The sequence below is a fragment of the Varanus komodoensis genome, unplaced genomic scaffold, assembly GCF_004798865.1.
Source record: "Varanus komodoensis strain SLA01 unplaced genomic scaffold, ASM479886v1 scaffold10, whole genome shotgun sequence".
In the NCBI taxonomy this organism is placed as follows: Eukaryota; Metazoa; Chordata; class Lepidosauria; order Squamata; family Varanidae; genus Varanus; species Varanus komodoensis.
In genome coordinates, this window is record NW_025335269.1 from 4,284,113 (window position 1) to 4,296,952 (window position 12,840).

The 12,840-nt window shown below is 41.8% G+C and overlaps 1 protein-coding gene across 1 annotated transcript in view; it reads left to right on the forward strand.

Moving 5' to 3' along the window:
- Positions 1-12,840, forward strand: part of AHRR (aryl-hydrocarbon receptor repressor) — a 60,075-nt gene extending 47,235 nt beyond the window's left edge. Inside the window, exons 6-11 of the mRNA XM_044419116.1 lie at positions 2,522-2,651; positions 2,975-3,108; positions 6,349-6,548; positions 7,194-7,255; positions 8,139-8,268; positions 11,754-12,840. Of these exons, the coding sequence (XP_044275051.1) occupies positions 2,522-2,651; positions 2,975-3,108; positions 6,349-6,548; positions 7,194-7,255; positions 8,139-8,268; positions 11,754-12,840 (1,743 nt within the window). The remainder of the gene's footprint in view (positions 1-2,521; positions 2,652-2,974; positions 3,109-6,348; positions 6,549-7,193; positions 7,256-8,138; positions 8,269-11,753) is intronic.

Sequence of the window (12,840 nt, forward strand, 5' to 3'; positions counted from 1 at the left end):
AGCAGATGCCACATGGAGATGGGTAGAGACCTGTTTTTTCCTGCAGAGGAAGGCAGGACGCGCTCCAACGAAGCAAAGCTCAGGGAGCCAAGGTTCCATTTAGATGCCAGGAAGCACTTCCTGACAGTCAGGACCCCGAGGGTGTGGAATGGGCTTCCACGAGTGGTCGTTGAGGCCCCATCAGTGACGGTGTTCAAAGAGAGGCTGGAAATGCACATGGTGGGCATGTCGTGAGCAGAGGCAGAGCCGGCTGGAGCCTGTGGTCAAATTAGATGGCCCAGGAGGCCCCTTCTGACTCGCTCTGTTTCTATGTTTCTATTTAACTTATATGCAGAGCCCATCATGAGAAGGGTGGGGCTAGATGAATTACAAGTTGGAATTAAGATTGCCGGGAGAAATATCAACAACCTCAGATATGCAGATGATACCACTCTCATGGCAGAACGTGAAAAGGAACTAAAGAGCCTCTTGTTGCGGGTGAAAGAGGAGAGCACAAATGTTGGCTTGAAACTCAACATCAAGAAAACTAATATCATGGTAACCGGTCCTTTCACTTCCTGGCAAATAGATGGGGAAGAAATGGAGGTAGTGACAGATTTTATTTTCCTGGGCTCCAAGATCACCACAGATGGTGACTGCAGCCAAGAAATTAAAAGACTCTTGCTCCTGTGGAGGATAGCTATGGCAAATGTAGACAGCGTACTGAAAAGCAGAGACATCACCCTGCTTACAAATGTTCGTAGTTATGGCTATGGTTTTCCCAGTTGCAATGTATGGCTGTGAAAGTTGGACCATAAGGAAGGTTGAGCACCGAAGAATTGAGGCCTTTGAATTTCTGGTGCTGGAGAACACTTCTGCGAGTCCCTTGGATCGAAAGGCGATCAAACTAGTCAGTCTTAAAAGAGATCAACCCTGATTGCTCTTTAGAAGACAAGATACTGAAGATGAAACTCAAATACTTGGCCACCTAATGAGAAGGAAGGTCTCACTGGAGAAGACCCTAATGCAGGGAGAATAGGAGAGCCTGGAGGAATGTTGTCCATGGGGTCGTGATGGGTCGGACACATAGCATAAATGGCAAGATGTTAAGAGAAATCAACAGCACAAGTGATCTTTGCTTGTGAAAAGGGAGTGGATTTACATGGATACTTTTGTCAGAGATATATGGCAGTATATGTCCTTGATCAAAAGAGAAAAAAAATGGTCAGTCAAAAACTGCTCAGGACCTATCCAGGGGAAAGTGTGTGTGTGTACATTTATGCACGCACACTTTTGCATTTTTCTGAGCACTGATGGCAATGAAACCTGAATGTTGAGGTTTTAGTTTAGAAAAAAACAACTCATACATTAACATCTTTTGTCTTAAAAGAAAAACACAATAACAGAGAGAACGAGCCATGTTCACATTCAGTGCCCACAAGTTGGGGGATGCCGTGCTTGCTTGTGCACACACTCACACCCTCGCCCCCAAACCAGCCACCGGGAATGCCGCAGGAACTCCAGCGGCACTTGAAAGTTTACCGGAGGGGCAGAATGGGTGGAGGAGAGACTCTCACTGATCCCTTCCACGGTTCCATTGTGATCTTCCTCAAAGTGTCCCCATGGTGCTTCCAAGCCTTCATGTGTGGGGTAGGGTGGGGAGGGGGTTCCCCACCACGTGCCCACTCCTCTTGCTTTGCAGCAGTTCCAGCCTTCACTTTTCCTTGTTTTGGTCTCCCTCCCCAGGAAGCACCATATTGATCCCGGGCGCTCTCTCTCTCCTCCTCCTCACTCCTGCTGCTGCTGCACTGCCTCAACCCACTTGCTTGCTTCCTTCGCCCAGCTTCCCCACCCAGCCAGGGAGTGGGTGCACCGCTGTGCCTGCAGCTACCGAGTCAACAGGGTCCCACCCCTACGCTAGGAGGGCAGTCTGAGCGGCCGCTCACATGCTGTGGGCCATGAGGAGGAGGCTGCGGCAGGAGGAGGGCGCCGCTCGGCATGCCCGCTTCCTTCTTGCCTGCTTCCTTCCTGGCGCACCCGACACGGCTGTTGTGCCTGCCTCTGGCCACCTGTTTGACACCACCTCTTGCAGTGAGTTGTGGCTAATGAGTTGCCTGGCGCTGTTACTCTTTCCAAATATGTGCATGGCTGCTGGGGCGATGCTGGGGCATCTTGGCTAGTGTGCCAACAGGGAGGGCTCTGCATGCCCGCTGTGGCACGCATGCCATAGGTTCACCATCACTGACTTAGAGTCTTGGGAAAAGTGTAGAATTTGCACCAGCCTGTGGACTATCAGGACAGAAAATGGTGGAGATCTTGCCATGAAGCAGTTGTAAATCATGCCATCCAAACTTTCTCTGATTTTCCCTTGTTGCAAGGGATAGTAGTAATGCCATAGACTGGCTTAGAGAAAAGAATGTGGGGACAATAAGTTGCCAGTAGAAAGTCACTGACTTTCCAAAGAAACAAAGTATTTCTATACCAAAAAAAGCAATAAAAGCTGAAGAAGGTATAAATGTAACAAATGTTATGAATATTTCAGACTGATGTAATACATCAGAATATATATGATTATATTCATGTGGATGACCGGCAAGATTTCTGCAGACAACTACACTGGGCCATGAATCCACCACAACTAGCACCTGAACAGCGTGTGCAGACAGAGACAGGTATCTTTTAATTAATTTTCTGTTGCTACATGTAAGGCCATGCAAATTATGAGGTGGGTGTTGGGCATTTCCTTATGCCATTTATTCTTTCTCGGTTTCTACTATAGCTTATCTTTTGCCATTTCTCTGCTGCGGTTTGGCCTTTTTCCACCCCATCCTTTTATGCAACCCCACTCCCACTCACCATGCTGCTCTTCATGCCACTATTCTCTACGAGCCTCTTCTTTCCACATGTCACTCTCCTTTGCCTTCTAGTCTGTTTGGCTTGTTCACTGCTCAGAAGTTCACAATCTGAAATGTACTTTTTATATTGTTGTTTTTAGGTGAAGAATTAATTCTTAATACCATGTTAAAGGCACAGGAGAGTGAGAATATGCTAACAGACTTTTCATCCTTTTTAACACGATGTTTTACTTGTCGAATCCGCTGCCTTTTAGACAGTACTTCTGGCTTCCTTGTAAGTAACCACATATATCAGTTCATTCCAAAACAAAGGTCTGGGTAAAATGTAGATAATTGGAAACTAGACATTTGTATATTTCAGTAATTTAGTTTTTGCAAATATTCTGTTTTTTCCCCAAATATTGGTGCTGTTCTTGGAAGCGGTATTAAAATAAAGGGTGCAATATTACAGCTACAATGCCTATTTTAACGCTAGAACTGCTTGTTACTTTGTGCTTATCACCACTACCTTAGAGCGCCTTAAGAAGGAATTAGACAGATGCATATCAGGGGTTAGTAGCCATGATGACCATGGGGGACTTCCAGAGTTAAAACCGATATATCTCTGTATAATGACTGCTAGGAGAAAAAGCAGGAAAGATTTATTTCCTGTGTTGGCTTCCTTGGTTGGAAACAGGATGCCGGACTCTCTTTAGGTTCTTAAATGTGCATTTGCTGAAGTCATGCAGGAGGGATTTTGCAGATAAGAACCGGTGAATGGGGGATGCCCAACCTTACCCAGTAGATTTTTCTCTCTACTGGTACTTCCCTTTGGTCTTGTTTTTGGATTCATAAAGTGGCTGAGGGAAATCTAATATATAATTTGCTGTGTTCTAAACTGTACAACAAACCTAATTCATGGGTTCATTGTTTCACAGAGCAAACACTGGTGTGTACTTTACAAATGAAGTACAACAAGTTTCTCTAAGAACTGCTTCACATTCCAATTTTTACTATGCTTCCCTGACTAGGAAAACATAATGTACAGTCTCTTTCACTATTGTCTGCCCCATTCACACACAAACTAAAAAATATAAAATAGCTGTGTGTCTGAAAGAAGTTAAACCCTAACCTAGTTGTGCTTCAAGTAGTTTTCTCCTAATCCAACTCTCACTAGTATCAGAACTAACCAGAAGAAAACTGTTTGATGCAATAAAGCATGTCAGAGTGGATGTTTTTGCTGCCTTTGCTTACATCCGTGTGTGTGTGTGTGTGCTCCACATACAGTGGTACCTTGGCTCATGAACTTACTCCATTCCAGGACTCTGGTCATGACCCAAATTGGTTGTGAGCCAAGTTAAATTTTCCCATAACATTCAATGTAAATAAGGTTAATCCGTTCTGTAACTATTTTTTTAATCAGAAAAATGTAAAGCAAAGTTTACATTACAAAGACAAAGAACAACAAAGATCACAGCCAACTCCCTGCCCCGCCAGCGTGACCACGATCGTACCCCTCATCCCTGCATGTGCCCACAATTGCGGGTGCGCTTGGAGGGGGAGACAGGCGCGAACTGGGGTGTATTTGGGGGAGAGATGGCCAAGATTGTGGTTGCGCTCCTGCAGGAAAGAGGGGCGCAATCTCAGTCATCTCCCCGCCCCCAGCACGATCGCAGCCATCTCCCCACTCCAGGGGTGGGGAGATGGCTGCGATCATGGTCGCCACTCAATGCAGAGTTAATAACCTGAGTCAAAATTTTAATGAAATTTTTGTTCATGACTCGATTTGGTCATGAACTGAGGTCTTTGTTAGCTGAGGTACCACTGTACATGTATACATGTGATTTTCCTGCACAAAAGTTAGAAAATGTTGTTGTTGTTATTGAAAATTATTACAACTGAAAAATATCTGTTGTTGGGGAAGGAGGCAACTCTTTTTAAGGGCTACTGTACATATTCCTGGTTTTTATGAAAGGATTATTTAATAATGACCACAAAGCAGTATGTAGACACTATGGTATTGGATCTAAGAATAGGCTGCTTTGTAAGTTACCTAAGTATTGTGGAAACTTTCTGAATGGATGGATTTTATACTGCCCTCAGAATGTCTCTTCAGGAGAAACCTAGTGGATCAGATGACTAGTTTGGTACATTTGTCTCCCAGTATTTCGTCCATATTATTTATTTTGCTGCAAACAAGATTTCTGTATTTTATTCACACAGTTTATCTTTCCACTATATCTACCCAACCCCATGAGTTTAGGCGGAAGGAACTAGAGCAGTGATGGCGAACCTTTTAGAGACCAAGTGCTCAAACTGCAACTCAGATCCCACTTACTTATCGCAAAGTGCCAACACTGCAATAAAACCTGAATTGGCTGACCACCAGTACAAGAGGGCAACGTTCCACTGGCCGGCCCTGAAAAAGGCATCTGAGTGTATTTCCTACCTTTCCTACCTTCTGCTAAAATCACAGTCCAAGGAAATCCCTGGCAGCGCATTGACCGGCAATAATGAGTGACGTTGTTGCCTGGCACCCTTAATCTTTCCGAATATGCGCATGGCTGCTGGAGCGGTTGCATGCCAACAGAGAGGGCTCTGTGTGTCCCTTCGGGCACACATGCCATAGGTTGTCTATCATTGATCTAGAGCATGAGTCCTCAAACTACGGCCCACAGGCTGGATCCAGCCCGCCATGCCCATTTAACCTGCCTGCCCCAGAGGTTTTGCACTCGCCACGCAGGCATGCGGCTTGCTCGCACAGAGATTGGTTTAGAAAATAATCTTGTGAGCAAGCTGGCACCTCACTGTGTGCACTTTCAGCAGCGGCTTGCTCGTGGGGAGAATGTTTTGTACTCACTTGGAGAAAATGATCTCTGCTTGAGCAAGCAGCTGCCTTGCGCGTGCGCACCGGCCCATGTGCCCCCCTCCCCCACCAGCACCGCCTTGGCAGCCTGCACCCATCTCTGGCACCTTTCAACTGGCCCCCCTGTTGGAAAAGTTTGAGGATCCCTGATGTACAGTTTAGGCCCAGGGGCACCTTGTGATTTAATAGCTAAATAGTGAATGCTGGTATGAGTCTTGACCCCATGATGTTGCACTGGGAGAGAAGGGCCAGCCAACTAGAGGGTTGGCACACAGAGAAAAGGCGTGCTCACTTCCAAAATGACCCTTCCATAAGGATGGGGCCAAACATACTCAAAAGGAGGGTTCCTGGAAGTAGTTGCTAGATTGAGTTCAACGAACCACTTGGTGCATGCTCAGAGATTGATTCTGATGATTGAGTTTCTTGGATATACTTTGATGAATAAAGAACTTTTGCAAAGGAACAATCTGTTGCCTTGAATATGTGAAAGGAGGAAAACCTAGCACACAACACCAATTTTAACCATCATGGAACTTGAATATGACTTGTTGCTACATCTCACTACATTAACATGCCTATGTCAGCATAGGAATTCAGTCAATGATAGCATGCAAGCATACAACTTATAATAAACTGGTATATTACTTTGTATGTTTTACTCTTTTCTAGACAATGCATTTTCAAGGAAAACTGAAGTTTCTCTATGGGCAAAAGAAGAAGTCATCATCAGGAGCAATATTACCACCTCAACTGTCCTTATTCTGCATAGTTGTTCCACTTCTGCTTCCTTCTGTCACCGACATGAAGTTAAAAGGCCTTTTTGTGAAAGCAAAATGCAAATCTGATCATTTAGCCACAACAAATACAAAGCAAGTGCAGATGTATTTTTTGACACCTATTCTTTATACAACACTTCACTGGGGATTGTGTTCTTTAAAACAGAGCTAAATATGTTAGCTATAAATCCATTTAAACTTTATTTTAATTAGGCTTTTTTTTTTGCCTTTTCCCTTGAGTAGACGTAGAATTTCACCCTTGATTTTGAGAATGTTATATGTTATAATGTAAATATTTTATTTATTTATTTATTAAAACATTTCTATGCCGCCCCTTGCCGAAATAATTTTGCTGATATTTCACATTTGCTGAAGTTTCTCCATACTTAAACACTGCTGCTGAGATAATTCATAACATACTAATCCTGCACCAGCAACCACCAGTTTCATCACTGTATACCTTTATCCCATGCCCTGTCATGGGCGAAAGGGAAATCTGTGGACATGTTATGCAGTACAACAGAATTAATGCAATCCTGTGAATACTGCTATGAACCAAGGTAAAAAGGAAAGAGACATCTATTGAGGTGCAAACTTTTTACTAAGAAATACGATTATGTAACAATTTCTTTGAAGTATTTTTACAACAATTACTATGACTCTTTGGGACATATCGGGGCATACTCTTGACTGTGCTGTAATTTATTAAGCTGTTGTCTTGTAATTTGATTTCCACAGCTCAAATACTGTTTCTGGACAGTATGTGGCTGATTATAATAGAAGACATGTTTTTCAAGAAGGTATTGTTTTCTCCAATAGTTTGGTTTAGTTTGTGGGAGGGAGGGAGGGAGATTTATGTATGTGTGTGTATTTAATAAGGGGAGAGACAGGTCTGTGCATGTGCTTCATCTGTGTGAAAATGGCTCTTTGTGCATATGGTAATGAATAAGGTATGTGCTATATGTACAGCTATGTGTATTTGTGTATGAAGGGGGGGGGGGCCTCTGGCAAGTGGCACCCAGAAGGCTCCCTGAAAGTGAACTTGCCCCTTATTACTAAAAAAGGTTCACTGCCCCATTCTACCAGTTAACAATTCATCTAATACAAGTTTAGACCCATGAAATTCACATTAGTAGAGGGATGGGTTCCACTACTCCAAAAATGGGAAGGCCACATTTAATGTTTCATAGAGAAACATTTGAAGGGAGTGTCATGCTAACCATATTTTTCCCATTTTTGGATGGTTTGTTATATTCAGTTTTTGCTTTCATGCCTCTGAGAAAGTTTTTAAATTGTAAATGCTGAAGGTATGATACATGTGAATGCATCACAAAAACGTCAGTTTTAACTCCCCTGAAAACTCAAGACTCTTTTGCTTAACTGCCTTTGAATGTGTATTGGATTACATTAATTTAGGTGTCACCTTCTACTTTTGGGCAACATTAAAATTAGGAAAGGAAAAGCTCCAGGTCTAAATCAAAACAATGTATTTTCCAGCCCTTTTGTTTTACTCCTGTTAAGCAATGACAAATTTAGGCTTATATTTTTCTTTGTGCTGAACAGCAGAGCATTCAGTAGATCATAGACTGAGTAGACTACTATCTGCAAAGATGCTACAGCAATAATAAAATCTGGTAACATGCTTATGATATTCCACCTAAAACATCTCTGTAACTTGTATAGGAAAGAATAGAGAAAATGGTATTTCTCTGATGAAGCTGCAAGCAAATGAAGACCACTGGGTTTGGATTCAGGCTGGTACTCAAGTTCAGTGCAGAAATGGTTCTTCAGAATATTCCATTGTTTTTCCTAAGTAAGTATACTTAAAAGAGCTTTCAAGATATTCATAGGATTTGTGAGAAGTATTTTAAAAAGAAATCTTAATTTGCCATCCTAATTTATGTGGAAAGCACAGTGTTTCCTCTCTGGTGAACAGCATACCTTAGTTGTAATCTAATGCAGAGATGAGTGAATTCTAATTTGAGGAAATTAGTGTGACTAAGGGCATCACATTTTGCACAAGATTGTGGCTTTTAGGCTTCCCATTCTTTTGAAGCATTGGTTTACAAACAACATAACATAGGATATGAATTAGGGTGGTTTAGATAAACTGCTAAAAGTATTTTGTGACCTATATTTTCATGAGGCTTTATCCAAGGATATAATTTGCAGTTGTTGTTATGAGCCATCAAGTCTTTCCAGCTTATTGTGGCCAAGTTTATAGTACTAGTCCTCCAAGACAGAATAAGATGCAGACCTCAGATTTCACTTAATTTCCAGTGTCCATTTGAGTCTTGACCTGTTGATAGAATGCATTGTAGAGAACAGTGGTGGGGAATGTGTAGCACCCCAGTTGATGTTGGACTTCCGTCAGTCTCAGCCAGATGACCCATGGGTCAGGATGATGAGAAAAGAAGTCCAGGATTGTCTGGAGGACACCAGGTTTCCTACAATTAGCATACAGCAATGGGAGCAACCTTCATGCTGTTGTTGTAGCTGATCCATCCATTGTTGTTTCTTGCCAAGGTGAGTAGAAGCTAACCTAGGTCCCTACACATATTTAGTACTACATTTCCCATCACCCCAGCAGATGGCTTATGGTCATGTGGGTGGAGATTATGGGAGTTGTAGCTCAGGGCATCTGGACGTATACAGATTGGAAAAGCAACCTTTAGAGCGGTGTTCTTGAACCTTGTGCTTTCAAGAAACATTTGGACTGCAAAACCCAAAATTTCCAGTCAATGGCCCTGCTGGATGGGAATTCTGGGAGTTGCTGTCCAAATGCCTCTGAAGGGCACCAGGTTGGGGAAGGCTGGTTTAGAGTATGCCCTATACAGATATATCATAAATCTTGGTGCTGCTTTTGCACATTTAAACAATGATTATTTTTTGAATATCCTGTTTTAATACAGATAATTCAGTTGAAGTCACGTTATATTCTACTGTATTATTTTTAGCAGTTCTTTAGAATTGTATGGAAAATATGCATTCCATCTTTCTAACTGTAAGGTCTCCCTCTGCTGGGATCATTTATATTTGCAAGTTGATCTTGTCAATATGTTTAGTTTCATCTTTCTGGTCTGTTGGTGGTCAGACCTAAGTGAAAACTGGCCATGGGCAAAACAATTAGTTCATGCAGATGGCAGCATGTTTAAAAGATGCTCACCCCCATGTGCTGAAAGAATAACGACGCTACCACATACCCTCCTCCTTTGTAAAACTTTTTGTTTCATGTATTAATTTGAATTTTGGATGTCTATCTGCATGCTGTCTGCTTGTAGAGAAGTGGAATGTGCGTTTATATGTGTGCAACCAGCATGCTGGCTGTTTTCACTCTCAAAAGCTTCTCACCTATTGAGTTAGGGTGCAGTCTGGTCACACAGAAAAGCTCTTACACTTAATAAGCATGAGCCTCCACATTTGAAAGGATTGTGCAGTAGGTGGGAAACTATTTACATTTACCTGAGAACAAGTCCCACATAATTCCATGGGACTAAATTCCAAGTAGATTTGTGTAGGGTTACATTGTAATGGGAGTTCTTGGAAACAGTCTACCTTTCACCATAGGTATAAACATAAGCTTGGATTCTCCCTTCTTCAAGGTCAAAGATGTTATTATTTGAAATACAAGTGCTCATTGTGGCAGTCCCCAAAGCAATCCAGAGCAATGTGCTGATCCATACCAGCAAGCCAGTTGTAGCAGTTTTCATCTTCACCAGAAGCAGGCCCTTTGTAAAGATAATGTGTTTTTAACTGTCCATTCAAGACAATACTATTACAGAGTAGCTTGCATTACAAGAAGGAAAACTATATTGATGATGGGAACATATATGTCTCCCCAGCTACTGTGAATTACAGTTAAGTTCAGAGGGAACAGGAAATTCAGAGTGGGTAGGCAGTGCTAGCCCACTAGGCCAGGAGCTCCATATTTATGGGACACTATCTGTCCCACCACCGTGCTGTCCATGGATCCTTGCTGAAATAAAGGGGCAGGCACCTTTATGTTCTCTGTTGGATCTGATCACCCTGGATTAGATGGCTTTTTGTCTGTATGTGCTTCACTTGCTGCTACCTCCCACTTCTTTGAATGTTTCTGCCTGCATTTTCCCCCCTGAAATTTAATGCCCTCCTCTGATGGTTCATACAGTCCTTTTTACAAATATGTTTAGGCAACAGGCTCTTTCGAAAACACATGCACAAAGCAATGTAGGCGCATATGTAAACTAACATGTGCAGATTTGCTAATTTAAAAAAAAAACTTTTGGTCTTGCACCCAGATTTTTTTCAGTACCCAGTCCTATACCTGGCATGGTGGCAGATGACATGAGTGTCCCAGCTAATCAGAAAGTGCCAGCATAGCATCTTTGTGAGCCCTGGCTGTTGGACACCATTGCTTGTGATATATCCAGACTCCTGTTGTCCTAACTGTTTACGTTTGTGCTTAGCCTATCTAAAAACATTTTAATTTTGAGGTAAAACAACTAAGGGTATATATAGAATTTTTTCAGCTACTGTACTAAAGCTTGGACATTGACTCCAAGTGGATTGAGGACAGATCTTTATACAACTCATAACTAACCTACGACTTCATTTTCAAAATATTTTTAAATTAGCTTTAAACAATGATTTGCACATTGAGGATAGGTTCATGCATAGGTATAGACCACCATAACTGTAAATAAAACTGCCATGTCAAGGGGCAGTGTATCCAGTGGAAGCTGGTAGCTCCAGTAAAAGTCTACCAATTCTGGGCTTTAGACAGAGTTTTAAAGGAGCTGTCTGTGGCATTGAATCCTGGCTCCAAACTAGTTCCAGCACCATGGATAGCTTCTTAAACATTCAGGTTTCAGCTTAAAGTACTCTGCACCACTGACATCAGTGCCACCAACATCTATTTAGTATACCTCCAAATACCAGATGTTCTGAACACACAATGGGAAATGTGCCTCCACATTTTTCTGAGGTATGGTGAAACACTTTATATTGTTTTGCAGTTGTGTTATACTTAGGAAAATATAAGTTAATGTTGGGAGGAGTCATCTAGATAGGTGATGGTGAATGAGGTGATACTGATCAATATGCACATGTATAAATATGTAATGCATGATAACTAATTTGTTACTAAATTAAAAATGTGATAAGACAATCAGTGAATAAATATATAAATAATTCCAGTGAGATACTAGTGAATTCTTGTCCTTTCCCATCACCATCTATTTTTGTGTCTCACATTACTGCTTATTCTTAGTATTAGTGTTATTATGCTTGCTGATTTATACTTTCGACTTTTGTTGAAAGGGAAGACAGCCATCAGAAGATACCAAACAGCATTGCAAGCATGAAAGGAAATAGGGAAGCATTGGGACAAATGAAACATAATAAGTGGATACCAAGAAAAAAAGAACAGGATAGCATAAAGGTGAAGTTTGAGCCTAATACAGATGACAATGAACCTTCTATTCAGCAAGAATTTGTTAATCCTACTCTGTCACTATTTGGTGTTCAGCACAGTAACAGTGGAAATGGCATTTGGACTTCAAGGAATCCATCAAGTTCTTGTTCTAGAAGTCAGCGTAATGAGAATACATGTTCAAATAAACCTCCAAGACCTTTCTTCAACAGAGACCAGCACCTCTTCAGTTTATCATCAACCTGTCCTTCCCACTGGGGTGGCATAGAAAATTGCCAGCCTTATCCAAGCTTGCAGCAATTCACAGCCAACAATTATTCAGGAGAATACATGAAATTACAACGCCCACCAGTATCCCCAGAAACTCTGTACAACGGGGGGTTAACGTGTAACATGTTGATTAAAACTGAGAATGATTCTGACTCAGAAAATATAGCTAATAGTTACACCATTTCACCAAGCTGTGTTTGGATTGATGAAAATAGCACAGTGAAAAAGCAGTCAGTCCATTTTCCTTCTAGGGTCCACCTTAAAACAGAACTAGATCACACTGAACAATCATCTCCTTATCAAACCCCAAAGCATTGTGTCTATCCACCTTACAACTGGCAACATATTGTGATGCATCAAACCAATAATATCAGTAAAAATGGCCTTGGCAAAATGATGCATAATAAGGAGACAACTCCACTGGGCCCCCAGAACCCAATCTGTATAGAAACTGTGGAGAACATGCAAGGCTCATATTATTGCAATCAGTTTTATAATCCTAGCTTAATAGATGAGAGAGGGCTGAATAGCCAGTTTCTAAAGACAAACTCTGAATTTAAAAATACCAACTTTATTCAAACAGTCAAACATGAGCCCTTAGATTCTCCTCCTATATCTGGCAGTGGTCAGAATGGAGCCCAAATTACTTTCCCTGAAATGGCAGGTTCTCTTTCAAACAGAATAATGGGCCAGCAAACTGTGTAA